The following is a 17,669-nucleotide window of genomic DNA, read 5'->3' on the forward strand; positions in this document are numbered from 1 at the left end:
AACCTTTAAATACCAAACATTATCATAATTCTTTTTTCTTAAGTTTTGTTCTTATCACTACATAACAGTCAAGTGGGCTACTCAAAGCTGGCACATTTGCGTGGGCTAAGTTGTTAAACACGATACCGCCATTGGGCTTGGAATTTTACATTTTTTGGCCAATATTGCCTATTGACCAAAAAATGTAAAATTCTTAATTGAAAAAAAGATTTTCATATTTTGCAAAATATTGACTAAGTCGAAATCTTTATATAAACTCATATATTTTATTTACATTATTAAAATAAACTCCTTAGAAATTAACTTTTGTTATTTAATTTATCAATAAAGAGAAAAGTATTAAATTTAAAACAAAAAATAAATAAAAATTTGACCAACAAACAATAAATTTTAGTTAGATTTATTCTGAATTCTATAACATAATTTAAAAAATTTGTATCACATTTCTTTTTAATTCAATTTAATTATAAAAATTTCAATTTACATAGAATTTAATCTGCTATTTTCCATTTTATTATGAAACTAACAGATGAATCTTACAACTATCCACTAGGCCTATCACTAATTTAAATCAGTCTCAAAATTTCATAACATTTAGTTTACATTAAATTCATTTAATTGTATTATTCTTTAAATGAAACCTTTGTCAATCTTATAAACTAAATCATAATTTGTCATCATTATAATTTAAAATCTAATAAGATATCATTTGGCAGAGTAAATGGCAATGTTAGCTAAAGGATTACTCGTAACTTTTACTGAGTTATCATCACAATGTTTTGTTTTATTCCCTAAATATCTATTATGATTACTATTTACATAACTTACCATTTCAAAGTATTAAATGTTTTTTTAAAATATTTTAAAATATATGTTAAAGTTCAAATGAACTACGATCAAAACTACAGAGAAACAACAAACTTGTGCATTCAGACAATAACTTTCTTATTCTCGCCAAAATATCGCCAAACAGAAATGAAATCTTTACTACTGGTTTTATATCAAATAAAATTTCATTATTTAATATAAATACTTTCGCTATCAATTATGTAAGTTTTTGTATCTCGTAGATATTAAAATCTTTTAGATTTCTAGTAATATTATCGTGCGTATTATAATTTGCTGAAGGCTAAAGTATGCAGTCCTAAATTTGTTATAATGGGTAAATGTTCAAATTTTATTTAATATATTAAAAATTAGTTGAACTCAACCAGCTATAATATATTACATAAAGAGGCTTTAGCGACGCCGTGTTTAAAGAAAGATGAATACACGTCCACCATTTTCCTTTTAGTCAAGGGGTGTGCCATTTGTATTGTATAAAGGCAACGAACTAGAATGTTCTATCTCATGTAAAAGTCTGCAAAGAATAGAAACAGTTTTAATCCTTAACTAAGATGGTGGGAGTCAAAATGATCCTACTTAGTTTTTTTTTTTTTTTACTTTTGAAAGTAAATAACAAAACATTTTTTTCTTTAATACCGTTCCAACTTTAAATATTTTCAAAATTAACATTAAAAAAGCAAAAAAGATTTGAAATTCGTATTGCAGTCTCAATTAATAAGAGCTGAGTACTCCAGACCCAGTTCTTATTAACTGACAATAATTATTCAAACTTCCTGTACTTACAGCATCGGATGAGACTTTTTTTTTACTCTTTCCGCCCTGTGGAACTCACCATGGGGCAGCAGGGTGGTGAAGGACGGAACCGACATATCCGGTTGGACCTAGGAATTTTTGACCCGTCCTGATTCGATACACAGACCCCAGAGCGGTAGGTTGTCACCTTAACCGCTCGACAATCTGGCCATCTAAATGAATCCTTGAATTAATGAAGCAATAAAGTATCTTGATGATGATGGTACCAAGAAGAACGATTAAAGCTGTACAACGTGTCTAAAAGGAAAAGGTAAGCGAAAACCTCGTGGTGAAGTGAAAACAAGACAACTGGATACTCGGGTCGAATAATCCCCAGGAATTTTTCGGGGGTGGTCCGTTCGAATATGTCGGGCCCCGTCCCTCACCACCCGGTCGCCCCATTGTGGGCCTGGCCAAACCCATAATGGGCTTTCTAAAAGAGGCTCTCTTAGTGCCCACGGGGCGGAAAGAGTTAAAAAAAAAACTGGATACACACTGATGATGTAATGGAACCAATACAGCCTTTGTACGTACCTTCATTGATGACTTCCCTAGATATGTATGATATACTTCCTAAAATCAAAGGCTGAAATAAGTTAAAAGTTCATTTGATCTAAAGAACCTGTTAATTGATGCGCGATAATACATTTTAAATATGTTCAGAGAGACAATATAAGCTACTTAATTTTTAGAAACATTAGCTAATTTGTTTGAATTTCTTGAAATCTCTACTCTTCTCAGTTCTTCAATCTCTGCTTTCTCACAGAAAGTAATCTGTCATGCTTGACAGACAAATTTTTATTAATTACTAAATAATAATAGATAATTATAACAATATTTTATTTAATAATATGAATCATTTTATTACATTGTAAACTCTTTTTCTCCGTAAACTGAAAAACTTAATATATTTTAATTGATTCCTTCTCGACAACTAAATAATTTTCCTGTTTAAAATATTTAAACATATATATCACTTTGAAGATCGCCATTATTATTATTATTTTTTTAATTTCAAACTTATTTTAGAGAATTTCACTCGGGTTTCTTGTTTCTTCATTTCAAATTGAGTAATATTTGACAATTGTGTAATTAATCTGATTTATTTTAGTTCTTGCAGCTGGGAGAAATGGCTACATCGTGGACGAAGAACTCATTTTCTGTATTGTGGAGAAATACCTACAACATTTAGAATACTGTGATTTGCATTGCAGTAAACATGGAGCCAACTCAGATATCTGCTGTTACGGAAGCTGCCTTTGCTGCGATGTTCCAGATGACAAGGAAATACTGAACATTAGTCTAGTTCGAAACAGAATGTGTATACAATAGTCTGTAAATTTGGAAAAATTAATATGGAAAGATATCAACTCTATCGTATCATTCAAGGGATGAAACGGAAAAATTGATGACTTCTCACATTGCAATTTGTAACTAAATAAATGAATATTAAAAGAATATTAACACAAAATAATTTAATTTATTTCGCGTTGGCATTTGTCTTCAGAAGCAAAATAATACTTTAGAAGTTTAATTTACACAATTTCTCAAATATTTTAACCATTTATAATAGTTTGGTATCGTTTACATCGGCAATTAAATCTTGTGACATTGTATTGAGAGTATCGACAGTTACATCATACATAAAGTCTACAGTACGAAGCTGAAATTATGAAATCATTTCCACAAATAATTATAACGAAAATACTTCAAATTTATGTAGCATTAATATATTATATAAAGATAATTATATTTCTAATCAGGATCCTTGAAATTTACTTGTCATTAATTAAATAAACTTTTGAAAATTCGTAAAAATAAATCATTTACACAATTTAAAGTGAAAACTATAATACAAGTTCGATTATTAGTCTACCTCTTATGTTTATCTCCAAAGGTCGAGGAGATCAAACCAGGAGAAAAGTGGGGCGTCCAGATTTCGTATCTATAAGTTTATATTTTCCTCAGGGTCCCGATATTAAGTATGGAAAATTTGATGCAGATCGTTCAAAAAGCTAAGAACTGAGAGAGACAAACATTCTATATACCCTGGTAGACAAAAGGTTTCAAATTGGGATTTGCAAAAATCCCAAAGCGTCAAATTTGACACGACTCCAATACTTTTCCTTGTTACGTATATATAACAGCCGGGAAAGTAAAATGGGACATTATTTTATAAATATCCTATTTTTAAATCATCGGATTTATTTTAATCAATAGAATAAAAGTAATCTCAAAACCTAAAGTCATGTGATAGCCGATTGACGAATAATATGTTAAAATTTAAAAAAATGGGCTATTGTTTTATAAATACTCAATATTTTAAAATAAAATCTTCAAAGGAACCACAAAAGAGGTTGTCGGCTCTCAAAAGAGCTATTAAGCATATGCCAGTGGCGTGCCGTGACATTTGATGATAGGGAAGCTGTGTTTCTGTAAGAAACCGACTTACAGGGTCAATTAATTAATTGCGCGTCAGGGCACGTTCGTATTCGTTCGTTCGATAAGCCAGTAAAAACCGTATACTTCTTTAAATGTATTTTTAAAAGATTATCCGACATACTTAATAAATAAGAAAGTTCAATATAATTACCTCCGTTATTAGATTCAATAAATTCCCTAAGCCCTCTAAATGCCAATTCTCGCTTTGAGAAAAAAACATAACGTCTATTAATTTAGATATATCTATTAATCGTAATTATCTTGTTATAATTTTCAATATTTATTTTATATTGTCTACCAATGTTAAATTCTATTTCTCTTTGATTTTCAAATTGCTTCAATTTTACGAAAGAATCGTCATTCGTCATAAATTTTATTGTCAAAATGTCGAAATTTTTTTGTTGACGTATTTATATTTAATTTAGACATGGATCTTTCTCTTTTAATAATGTTTTCTTTTTCATTATACGGTCTCGAGCCAAAACTTTTTTAAAATAAATTTTTGAATCACTAGCCACGATATAAGCGCTAAAATTAAAATTATCAGAAAAACTTACTTGGGATAACAAAATGTGTGACGAATATACATACCTAGTACAAAAAATTCTTCAATTGTATGCTACAAATGCTTCAATTGTATCCTTCAATTGTCAACTACATGAAACTCGATAGTACGCTCTCATGGGTTGGCTTGGTTTTGAATTTACTCGCGATCAGCATTGATAGGGGCGGTCAAATATGTGTAGCACGCAGGCGGCCAACAGTCCAAAACATATCCTGGTGGGGTCGGCAAGAAGAGGTCAACATCTGCCTCCCACATATTGTAGTATTTTCCATTATCAGAAATTGCTTCAAGAACAGCTACCGTGAGAAAGTAAATTTATTCCACATTAGATAAATGTTCTAAAAACTGAAACACGAGAAAGAATTTCCTCGGACTACAAAGTATTAATTAATCATACCATTTATCTTGGTTCCAAGGCTGATCACCTTAAGCAGGTCCTACCGTATTTGTATTTTCATATAAAATTTCAAATTATATATCTGCAAAGACTTCAACTAAGTATGAGTTTATTAAACATTAATTAAATATCTGGTCAAAAATATGCTTTTTCCGAAATTCGTTAGAAATTTTATCTTATATATAAAATTCTCGTGTCACAATGTTAGTTACCTTACTCCTCCGAAACGGCTTTACCGATTTCTACCAAATTTGATATGCATATTCAGTAGGTCTGAGAATCGGCTACTATCTATTTTTCATACCCCTACACCATTTCCCCTTTCAAAAATATATTTATATATGGATTAAGGCTTTTATGTCCAACAGATGGCGCTAACTTCCGACGACCTAAGTTTGCTTTTCTGTGAGGCATTATGCTTTTCTGTGAGAATGGACTGAAGCAGATCATTTTCTACCTATCTATATAAATAAAATACAACGTTTGTTTGTTCCTACCGATTCTTTTGAAATTTTGACACAACGTTGCATTCGAATACGCACGTGTTTTTATATAATATACATGTCGAAATTCCCCCCAGTGGCCGGGATTAAGGCTTACCGTGAAGAACTCGGCTTCTATTATACTAATTTACATGCGGTTTTTTGCGTTTTTAATTGCGTTTTAATAGGTTACGTCAACAGAATATACACTAAAAAGGGATTTTTCGATATTCCCCAGCGGGAAAAGTGACGGGATTAAGGCTTACTGTGAAGAACTCGGCTTTTATTATACTATTTTAGATGCGTTTTTGATTGCGTTTTAATAGGGTACGTCAAGAGAATGTACACTAAGAAGGGATTTTTTGAAATTCCCCCACGGGGGAAGTGTTATACATTATAATAGATACATTTTGAGCCACAACAACGCGTGGCCGGATCAGCTAGTATATATATATATATATATATATAAAATTAGTTTATTCTTACTTAAAATTTATTACTTTAAATAAATAAATTATTAATTCTTGCTGTATTCATTAACATTAAGATAATTAAAGGGGCAGGATTAACTATATACAGGTTTCCTACTCAAATGTTTGTTTTAAATTCCATGACATTCCGTGACCAACTTTGCACAAATTCTCCAACAGTACAGCACATTGACAAAATAAGAGAGCATACGACTTACTATACAAATATGCTATTGCTTCTTTGACCTTTTAGTCAGTTATTTTTTCTAATTAACAGTTACGTAATTTATACAATTGCTGAATAATTAAAATTAAATATAAAATGTTTTATTAAATTAATCCACAACCATGAATCTATGTGGTTTTGAAAAAAAAAAAAAAAAGCCATTATTTATTGATCCATGTAGAAAAGTACATATTTATTGAATTTATCTCTTAAGAAATTTCCTGAACTTTATAAAATATCAATAAGATCAGAAATTGTTTTTATAACAAAATCACATAACAGATGGCGCCACACACGATTTTATTTATTATATCCTAGTTAAAGACACAAAAGTTATTTTCTAAATAACAGCCGGGGAAATTGCGCAACTCGTTACCGGGTTTTTTGACTATAAAAAGAAAATTAGATCGTTCGTTTCGAGCAGTAGGCCCGTCACTTTTCTCCATTTCCGTACAAAAACAACTATAATATTTTGTACTAGTTACATCTAATACACCTTATTGCTGAGAACATACATTTATTACGTATAACTAACGTTTTCGGCCCACTTTATGGGCCATCCTCAGGTTACAGTTGTTCGACTCTAATACAAAATCGAACACGTTCAAAATTAAACTAAATTAGAACATACATTTTAAATTTAAACAAATAGAACAAGTATAACACCAAATAATAAATAAGAAAATCCAAATAAAACACAAATGTAAATGAAAATAAAATACGGTGACTGGCCGTAAACATTAAGGAAAAATTCTTTATCCTTTAACGCATATATCTATTGAGCCTCTGTATAAGCATTATTATGTGTGTTACTTTTTACCATGTACTTCCATGATGACGGTAACCCCGTCGCATCTTTATAATTTAAACATCTGCCAGACAAACCCGCTCTGTAAATTTCGCATTTCTCCGTTATGGATGACAACGTTGGCGAGTGTACTTTTGCAAGAATTTTGGCATCCTCCCATTGCACAACAGAACCATCGGCTTGCGCAATCCTGGATAACGCTGTTGAACACTTGTTTTTTGCGACATCATACTGGTGCTCTTTAATCCTCACTCTAAGATTTCTATTGGTGACCCCTACGTAGTCCTTATCAATTCCCAATTGCTCATTTTTGTATGGAATCGCATAAACTCCTGCCTGCTCTCTATCGCCAATTCTTTCTTTGTCATTTCTAATCAACCTATATACTGTGGGGGCCCTTTTACATAATATACTGGCGTTTTTGTGTCTCGATATTTGCTTCATAATAGGGAAGAGACATTTATTATAGGTAAACTTTGTGAAGTTACCCCCAGCTTCAGGTTTCTTCTTAGAGTTGCTCTTAGGCTTTACGTATGCTGTTATTAAACGCTCTATAGACCTTGTTTCAAACCCTAACTCCTTTGCCACCATTTTTATTCTACCCAGCTCATCCATCGTGTCCATTATATTCGAGCAATACAAAAATGTTTACCTATAATAAATGTCTCTTCCCTATTATGAAGCAAATATCGAGACACAAAAACGCCAGTATATTATGTAAAAGGGCCCCCACAGTATATAGGTTGATTAGAAATGACAAAGAAAGAATTGGCGATAGAGAGCAGGCAGGAGTTTATGCGATTCCATACAAAAATGAGCAATTGGGAATTGATAAGGACTGCGTAGGGGTCACCAATAGAAATCTTAGAGTGAGGATTAAAGAGCACCAGTATGATGTCGCAAAAAACAAGTGTTCAACAGCGTTATCCAGGATTGCGCAAGCCGATGGTTCTGTTGTGCAATGGGAGGATGCCAAAATTCTTGCAAAAGTACACTCGCCAACGTTGTCATCCATAACGGAGAAATGCGAAATTTACAGAGCGGGTTTGTCTGGCAGATGTTTAAATTATAAAGATGCGACGGGGTTACCGTCATCATGGAAGTACATGGTAAAAAGTAACACACATAATAATGCTTATACAGAGGCTCAATAGATATATGCGTTAAAGGATAAAGAATTTTTCCTTAATGTTTACGGCCAGTCACCGTATTTTATTTTCATTTACATTTGTGTTTTATTTGGATTTTCTTATTTATTATTTGGTGTTATACTTGTTCTATTTGTTTAAATTTAAAATGTATGTTCTAATTTAGTTTAATTTTGAACGTGTTCGATTTTGTATTAGAGTCGAACAACTGTAACCTGAGGATGGCCCATAAAGTGGGCCGAAAACGTTAGTTATACGTAATAAATGTATGTTCTCAGCAATAAGGTGTATTAGATGTAACTAGTATATTTAGTAATAAGGCTGAGTTTGAGTTAGTGCTATAATATTTTGATTCCTTGGTGTAAAATACGTACACGATATTTTCTTTGGGACAGCTAAATTTATAAGTTTAGCTTATTTAATATATAAGTCACTTTAATTAACGTTTACGAAACTAAACTATAACACGCATATTTCATATAACCAACGTCCGATGACGTCAGGTAACCGCTTTTAAAATGGCGTCGGATAAACGAAATATTACGAAATTTAGCAAAAATTGCGCTGTCGGTCAATCGGAGAATACTGGATGAACGAGAGGAATGATTTGTTCTAGTTTTGGGGGTGACGAGGTAAAGATGACGTTCGATTATAGAAAATCTTGCTTCTAACCCCTTGTGGAGAATGGAAACGGAAGGCCGAGGGCGGTAGGGAGTCTCTCGATCCCAATCCGTCGTCATTCGGGGGATAGAAACGTAAAAAATGCAGATATTTAGCCTTAAAATTCAAAATGAATCCATTACGTCAATCGCATTCGAATTCGTTAAGCGCTTTCTAATCTCCATAGAAACGGCAACAATTGCCGTTTCTATGTTTCTATGGAAACGCCTATTGTTGCAACACGATTTTGCGTCACTTTGCACGTTTTTCGCTTGCCGGACGGACGTGTGCGCTCTTTGCTCCTGTTTTCTGCCTTTTCTCGGTGTTTTTTGCTACCCGAAGTGGTTTTAAGAAGACTTTTGGACGCCGACAGTACAACAAGTAAGATTTTAATTAGAATTTAGCTAGCCGTAAGATTTTATTTTCGTTTCGTTTACTCCAACTTTCGGAGACGGCATCGGCCGGCGTATTTGCGTTTAAATCTGCCGTCTCTTGTGAATTAGGGCTTTTAAACGAGCCGCCACATCGGAAAGCGACCGAAGCGCCGAAAACGGATTAAGTATTTGCTCATTGGTTTATTTTCGTAATTAATTCATTTATATTTTATAAACACTGTCAAAGAATAAAGATTATTTATAGAAATTTAATTAAAAATTATTTAATACTAACTTTAAATACGAATTCCATCGTAATTTTAACTGAAATATACTCTGGTGACATTGATGGACGGAGACGGCATTCTGAAGAATGGGATGTTCCTTGGACAGGTCAAAAATTTCGTCCTTTGACCTCCGACTTCTCCATGCAATTTATGTATTAGTTACAACGCTTTTCAACGGCTTATTTTGCCAGAATTAAATTGTCTGCAAACACGTCTAATCTCTATACAGGCTGGACACGAAGAATTCTTTTCCTTAGGCTCTCTGTCCCTTTCCACGAGGTGGTCTTTTCTGAGTGCAGTCGATCTTCCACACTTACGTAACCCTGTGCCAATGCTTTGTGCCACTTAAACGTTCGTGTCCCGAATGGCGAGTTGGGCTGTGGACACGTTTCGCTTCTTCGTACGTTTGTCTTGTGTTTTGGACGACTCGTTGGCAATTTCTTTGCACGAAACTTAAATGCCGTCGTTGCGTTTATGTGACATACACGTTAGGGTAAATTGCTCTATAACTTGTGCCGAAACACTTGTTACGACTTGGGCTCGAGTGCCTTTTTTGCATGGCCACGTGCGGCGTGTGTTTAATTTTCCGTCGTACAAATACAAATTACATGTAAGAGAGTTTCTTCGTTCCGGGTCGGTCGTCTCTACTGCAAATACAGTTGGAACGTTTTAGCAATTTCCGCTGGGATCTAACGCGAGCTATCCGAATTCCGATTCGTCGTGAACTTTTTCTGCGTTAAGTACGTATATCCGAATCCCATTAATATATATATATTTTTTTCTTTCTTTGCAGAATGAAGGACTGGCGGTTTTGGCGGTGGCTGCGGCCTAAGAAGATGAAGAAGATGAAGAAGTGTGAAGGGCGTTCTCCTTCCGCAATGGATGAAGAGAGGGCCTTTTCCCTCTTTGAGCGGGGAGAGGAACTCTCTTCCATCAATTGCGGAAGGGGTTCTTTCTTCACCGGAACGACTTCAGGAATAGAAGATGTCGACAGCATTCTCTGTTCCGCGTTGAACGGAGAGGAGGTGTTTCGCTGTTCGGACTTGTTCCGAAAAGTGAAAATTCTCCATGTTGACGACATCATCTTTGCCGCACTGGGAGGGGAGGAATGTTTCGATCATTCCTCCCTTTTCCAACGAGTGGGATCCTCTCGTTCGGTGTGGGCAAGGATGCAAAGGAAAAAGCGTCGCTTTGCAAGAGATGTGAACGACTTTTTCCTTTGCTATTTCTGAAGTATCATTTAAATTTAAGGTTTTAGTTTCAATTTACTAACGTAGTATAAGAAGGCAAGAGGTTTTTTAATTTTTTTTCCTCTTGTCGTACTAACATTTAAACTAAAACCTTAAATTTAATTAATTTTTTTTCTATTTAATCTTTACCGGATTAGACACTTTTCACCCGGACTCGACACCTTTTCCCGGACGTGATCCACGGACTTGTCTCCCGAACGTGACACTCGGTCGACGACAACGGATTTGACTCCCGATTGTGACCACCCGGACGTGACACGTTTCTTCACCGGAATCGACATTCGGCTTACCTTTCTTTCCAAACAGCTGTTATGAGGATTGAGCTTCCGGTTAGGGTAGGTTAGGTTAGGCTAGGCTAGGTCAGGTCCTTCGCTCTTCTCATAACACTGTTCGGGAAGAAAGACTGTGATAAAGGTAATAATCTTCACCTTAAGAAATGAATGAATCAACTTCTCCTTTTCTTACTGTGTTAGTGTTTTGTAGGAACATTTGGGAGGGAGATTCTTCTCCCTTCCCAACTTTACCACGAAGAGGACCAAGTGGACATGTGAATATTTTTTGAAATCTCCGATGGTAAGAGCTCTTTCGTTTCACTTTTTAACACATCTTATTCTCGTATTGTAATTTACTGTTTTTTTTCTGTTTATAGACATGCCGAAGACGTTCTTCGATCACACACACACACACGGACACAACATCACTGTACACGAAGATATACACCGTTTAACCTTTACTCGAATTCTCGCACTCACGCACTTACACGTCAAGCGCCACGTTCTGTGTAATTCGACACAATGAAACAACCCGAACACTCGCTTCCCACAAATCCAACCCCTGGGTCCTCGTCCCGGGAAGTGGAAACGCCAATTTTAAAGATTAAAAGACTTTAAATTGGCGGCCGAAGGGGCTCTGGTAATCACACATCTTGCATGGATTAAATAGAATTTTACACATTCTCATGAATAATCGCTTCGCGATGAATTTTTCTGTTAAATCTCTGTAAATTTATTATGGTAAGAAATTATCTGCGCACAAATCTCGCTCGTATTTCAGTATTGCTAACTCTTACCTAAGATCATTAATTGAGATAATGTTTTGACTGTCAATATATTTTTTGTATGAAAAAAATGCGCCAATAATAATTTATTTTAACGTGTAAACTTTTTTATCATTTGTATTTGCTTTTACATTGGCAGCTAGCGGCTAGCCGTTTTCAGTCTGTTTGTTAAGTTATGGCAACGCAGCACTTGGGCGATGCCTTCCATGAAGTCTTTTAAAAGAATCTGCCGCTATTTAGGCGTTAGAGACGTGGAGAAAATTCGGAAAACTTTATGTAGCCAGCCCGTCTGTGCGAGGCGTGAACCCTACGACTGAACTCTCAGTGTTCAGGGTACGAAGACCGCTTGGCTACCGGTGGGCCTGTAACCGTTTTAAGTCAGTGAGATGCTTGCGGGAACTCGATCGGGAACTTGCGCGAACTTGACTTCATTCGAAGCATTTAACACGGCCGGATTGTATCGAAAGTTTGCGGTACCCAGTCAGCATACTTGTATTGTGTACACGGGCGAATCTACATAGAGATTAATAGGGCTTAAGCTCTAGGCCTCTAGTGTCAACGGCCCACAAAATTTGAATTATTATCATAAATTTTAAATACTTTTTCATTATAATATACAGTATTTCATATATTTCTCGTGTATGTATAATGGACTTTATAATAGTAGTAGGTTGTATGTATAATGGGCTTTATAATTGTAACAGTAGGTTGAAAAAAAAATATCTTTGTGTTTTCTCTGGTGGTTAATAACCAAATTGAAGAATGAATGAATATTTGCACTGTATCTGTTAAAGATATAAATGAGATCTAAGATCTCTCCTCCGTGTGCGTTCTTCATCACAAAGGAGCGTTCTAGCATAGGAAAGAGAACAAATAAGTTGTATTAATTCTGAATAACGATATATATCATGATTGTAAAAAGTCACGTCTAAACATTAAGAGTTAAGACTGTCCTGGTTATTTTTTTCTGGTCCTAAAACCCATTTACTACTGTTTTTCTGCAAGTAACATGAAAGAAAAGAAACATGCCGCAATACCTTTCAACCGTTTAAATTCATGTTTGCTGTCTTGCAGCTTGGAAATACTCGTTTGCAGACCTCAATCTCTATATTATTCCAGAGGGAAACTAGAATTTTCAATTATTATTTCAACTTTCCAATCATTGAAAGAGGACATCACATTTTTTCCAGATGATTTTCTAATGTTTTCCATCGGCAAACACAAGTCTTCTTCGAAGAATTCACGTTAAATTAGGTACTGAATAAAATACACATTATTTTAATTTAAAACATATCTTTATTATAAACTAGCGGCCCCAGCCACGCGTTGCTGTGGCTCAAAATGTATCTTTTATAAATGTATAACGCTTTCCTTGCGGGGGATTTCAAAAAATCCCTTCTCAGTGTACATTCTCTTGGCGTACCCTATGAAAACGCAAAAAAACCGCATTTAAAATAGTATAATAGAAGCCGAGTTCTTCACGGTAAACCTTAATCCTGTCCCTTTCCCCCGCGGGGGAATATCGAAAAATCTCTTTTTAGTGTATATTCTGTTGACGTACCAAATTAAAACGCAATCAAAAACGCGAAAAACCGCATCTAAAATAGTATAATAGAAGCAGAGTTCTTCACGGTAAGCCTTAATCTCGCCCATCTCCCCCGGTGGGTGGGTGGGGAATTTCGACATGTATATTATATAAAAACACGTGCGTATTCGAATGCAACGGTGTGTCAAAATTTCAAAGGAATCGGTAGGAACAAACGAACATTACATTTTTATTTATATAGATAGACAGAAGATGATCTGCTTTAGTTCATCCTCACAGAAAAGCATAATGCCTCACAGTAAAGCAAACTTAGGTCGTCGGAGTTAGCGCCATCTGTTGGACATAAAAGCCTTAATACTAGATGATATCTTTTAATTTATATAATTTATACGAATGTTTAACAGAATAATATACAGCCTACGTCCACTCTGAAGGTCCATTCTAAATATTGGTGAAAGTGACCCGTTCATCCCACTAGATGGCGGGTATTTGGTTTTTGTCGAGAGTTGGCAACACCAAGAAAAAGGTTGTTAAGTTCCAAAAGTCGCGGGAACATAGTGGAATGCTCTTGTAACCGAATTAATGTAAATAGTTGATTTTTGTTTTGTGTGGAATAAAATCTAAAGATAGATTTAGTGGACTTTTTGCTTGATTGGACATACGACAGGGAACCTGGCGTACGAACAAGACGGTCAGGTGAGAGTTACGAAAATTAATTAATCATTACACGAGACTAGGATGGGCCTGACGCGACATAATGGCGCCCGAACAGGGACGTCAGGTTCTAACTGATTTCATTTATAAACGTTCTACAATTGTTGTACGAACATTGTTTACGTTTGGAAGTATTTATTTAACTGCAGAAAATGAGTACGGATTGGAGGATTTAGTGGAAATACATCTCTGCATTATTTCTATTTGAGCTTGAATCGAGGTTTTCTCTATGTCTATCTTGTCTGCTTTTGTTCTTTGGGTTAATTAATAAGATTCACTTCATGGAGCCCTCAATCAGATTACGTGGATCCTACCGAGGTGCTTTCACAAAGTTCACCGATAGGGTGCAAGAATTTCTGACGTCGAAGGTTAAAGATTTCGATTCATGTGCTGGATTTTTGGCCCAGTTACAGGAAAAATATTCTAAAATAGAAACCATCGATAAAGAAATATTAGATAAGTTACAAAAGGATGAGAAGTGTTCTCAACAGATGTTGGATGAAGAAATTGAGGGTATTGAGAATTACAATGGTACATTCGTAGACTTGAAAACAAGACTAGAGCGTCGTTTGAATACGTCGGAGCTGGATGAAACACGAAGCGAAGGCGAAACTGGCTATTCCAAGGGAAATTTTAAGTTACCAAAGATTGAATTGCAAAAATTTGATGGCAATTTGAAAAATTATCTTTCCTTTTGGGGACTATTTAAGAAAATACATGAAGATCCCAATATTTCGGATTTGGATAAATTTTAATACCTCATTCAGTCGACTCTGAAGGGCTCAAGGGCCAGGGAAGTAATTGAATCGTTCCCCGTGACAGCCGAGCATTACTCGCAAGCAATTGAGTGTTTAAATTCGCGTTTCGGAAGAGAAGATGTGCTCATCGAGGTTTACGTGAGAGAGCTCCTGAGTCTAGTACTGAATAATGCATTGGGGCAAGAGCACAAATTGCCAATTGTGAAACTTTATGATCGTATCGAGACACAACTACGATCCCTTAAAATGCTTGGTGTTACTACGGATAAGTGTGCTTCAATGCTCTACCCTTTAGTTGAATCTAGCTTACCGACCGACCTCTTGAGAATTTGGGAAAGACACCTAAATTCGATGCTACTCAAGTCTGGAAGAGAGAATTTCAACAAGTTAGAAACTCTGATGCAGTTTTTGCGTAACGAAATTGAAAGCGAGGAGAAAATTTCCTTAGCCACAAGTGGGTTTGGCTTTCAGAACAAAACCAAGAAGGTAGTACAAAGTAAAATTAAGGCTGCCTCTCCCTATAACAAGACTGTACCAACTGGTATGGAACTTTTGACTTCTGCTCAAGAGAAACCATTCAGGGATCAGCAGTGTGTATTTTGTGAGAAATCCCATGCTAGCGCTGAGTGCAGGAAGGCGGAAAATTTGACTTTAGATCAAAGGAAACAAATCCTTATAAAGCGAGGAGCTTGTTTTAAATGCTTAAAACTGAATCACATATCTTCTTCATGTAGAGCAAAGTGTAGTTGTACAGTTTGTGGCAAACCGCATCACGTTCTTCTCTGTAGGAATAGCCGAAAGGTATCTCCCAACAATGCTTCTGTTGGTGAAGGTGACGGCGCCTCCCCAGTATGTGAGCAGGCATTGGCTAATGTGTCATCAACTCCACGTGTCTTGCTACAGACTTTGGTTGTGATTCTGAGGGGAGAGGAAAGGTGTCTCAAAATCCGTGCAATTATTGATACTGCCTCCCAGAGATCCTATATCTTGAAGAGCACTGCAGAAAGAGTCGGTTACCAACCAATGAGAAAGGAAAATTTGAAACATTCGTTGTTTGGAGGTTCATGTACGGATATTTGTGAACACGATGTGTACAAGGTACACCTCTCGTGCGTAGACGATAAATATCGTTGTAATTTTGATGTCTTGGACCAATCGACCATTTGTCTGACCACGCCCCCAGTTACACAGGAACTGTGTCAGGATGAATTGTCAAATATGGGGATATCCTTGAGCGATTGTCAAGGTCCCATTGAATTGCTCATAGGAGCGGATGTCGCTGGCAAACTAATGACAGGAGGACTCCGGACACTCAAATCAGGTTTAACTGCTATTGAAACGAAACTCGGTTGGACGATCTTAGGACGCACGAAGGAGCATTCCGAGCCAACCGAAAACTTGATTGTCACTTCGATGTTAATTGGAGATTTGCGAATTCCTGATCTTTGGGAATTAGATATTCTTGGAATAAAGGACCCTGCCGAAAAACAATCAAAGAAGGAACTGGAACAAGCGTCTATCGAACATTTTGAAAAGACGCTGAAGAGAGATAGCGATGGTCGGTACATGGTGTCCTTGCCTTGGATAGAAGGTTGTCAAGCTCTGCCTGATAATAGGGTTCTGGCCGAGCGAAGATTAAAATCTACAGTGAAAACTCTACAGAATAAGAACCTGGTCGATGCCTACGAGGGAGTCTTCAAGCAATGGCTTGAAGAACAAATAATCGAAGAAATAAAAGACGTCAAAACGAATGAGATTAACTGCCATTACCTTCCACACAGAGCGGTCATCAAAGAGCATTCCACGACGAAGATTCGTCCAGTCTTCGACGCCTCCGCTAAGGAAAGAGGCAACGTCTCTTTAAACGATTGTTTAGCAAAGGGTCCTAACTACATTGAATTGATACCCAGTATTCTAAATAAATTTCGATTATTTGAATACGGAGTAATAGCTGACATTCGAAAGGCTTTTTTGCAGATAGAAATAAGTGAAGCGGATCGCAACTTTCTCAGATTCTTGTGGTGGGAGGGTGGCGACCCTGGAAAATTAAAGGTTTTCAGACATCGCAGGGTAGTGTTTGGAGTAAACTCGAGTCCATTTCTCCTGGGAGCCACTCTAAATTATCACTTAAACCATGTTCCAGATCATCTGCAAGAAACAGCTTTAAAACTCAAGAAATCGATGTACGTTGATAACTGCGTTACGAGTTGTCAGTCCAAAGAGGAGCTGGTGGATTTTATGAGACAGTCAAGAGAAATTATGCGTTTAGCATGCTTTGATTTGAGAGGTTGGGTATACAATAGTATACAAACAGAGACGTCACCGGTGTAGGATAATGCACGTGGTGAGTGATTCACAATGGAATATAACACAAAATTATGTTCTCGTCACCCGTGTTTATTTACTTTGCAGGATTCCTTTACACTTCCGACACTCCTCGTTTTTACAATAATAACCCTTTCCACATATAATTCCGGCAGATGCTCGGATAGGATCGTTATGCGACCTCGCGACAAAAGAATATTCAGCGCGTTACAAAATATAAGGACTAAGACTAATTACTTAAAACTACTTATATGACTAAAAAAGATAGGGAAGAAAAGATAGACAATAGGATAGTTAGAAGTATGATAGAAAAGAATGGGTACCCAAAGTGTCGACGATCTTGGGGTGATGGTTGCGAATACTAGATTGATAATTTTCAGTGTTGTTGATTTTGGACGTCTCTCCAATCCTCCCAATAAAGGTTTTCGAAGTTCCTATATCAGAATATACTTCGGATTTCTCACGAACGTTGGCTTAGGCTTACCGTCCTTTGTCCTCCAGTTGATGCTAGAACAACCTGGA

General features: G+C 36.0%; 2 protein-coding genes across 4 annotated transcripts in view; one reads left to right on the plus strand and one right to left on the minus strand.

The window, feature by feature from the left end:
* Positions 1 to 1,062, minus strand: part of LOC136981425 (pre-mRNA-splicing factor ISY1 homolog) — a 70,474-nt gene extending 69,412 nt beyond the window's left edge. For 2 of the 3 annotated variants that reach the window (XM_067277746.1, XM_067277745.1), the window contains exon 1: positions 829 to 1,062. Coding sequence is in view for 1 of the 3 variants with exons in the window: in XM_067277744.1 (XP_067133845.1) it covers positions 829 to 831 (3 nt within the window). In the remaining 2 variants the exon portion in view is untranslated. The remainder of the gene's footprint in view (positions 1 to 828) is intronic. The other variant, XM_067277744.1, reaches the window with a different exon arrangement.
* Positions 1,063 to 15,068: 14,006 nt separating this feature from the next.
* On the plus strand, positions 15,069 to 17,153 carry LOC136981385 (uncharacterized). Its single transcript, XM_067277699.1, has one exon. It carries the CDS (start codon positions 15,069 to 15,071, stop codon positions 17,151 to 17,153), a length of 2,085 nt encoding a protein of 694 aa, XP_067133800.1.
* Positions 17,154 to 17,669: the final 516 nt, after the last annotated feature.

The sequence above is a fragment of the Centruroides vittatus genome, unplaced genomic scaffold, assembly GCF_030686945.1.
Source record: "Centruroides vittatus isolate TY-2023 unplaced genomic scaffold, ASM3068694v2 contig_754, whole genome shotgun sequence".
Classification (NCBI taxonomy): domain Eukaryota; kingdom Metazoa; phylum Arthropoda; class Arachnida; order Scorpiones; family Buthidae; genus Centruroides; species Centruroides vittatus.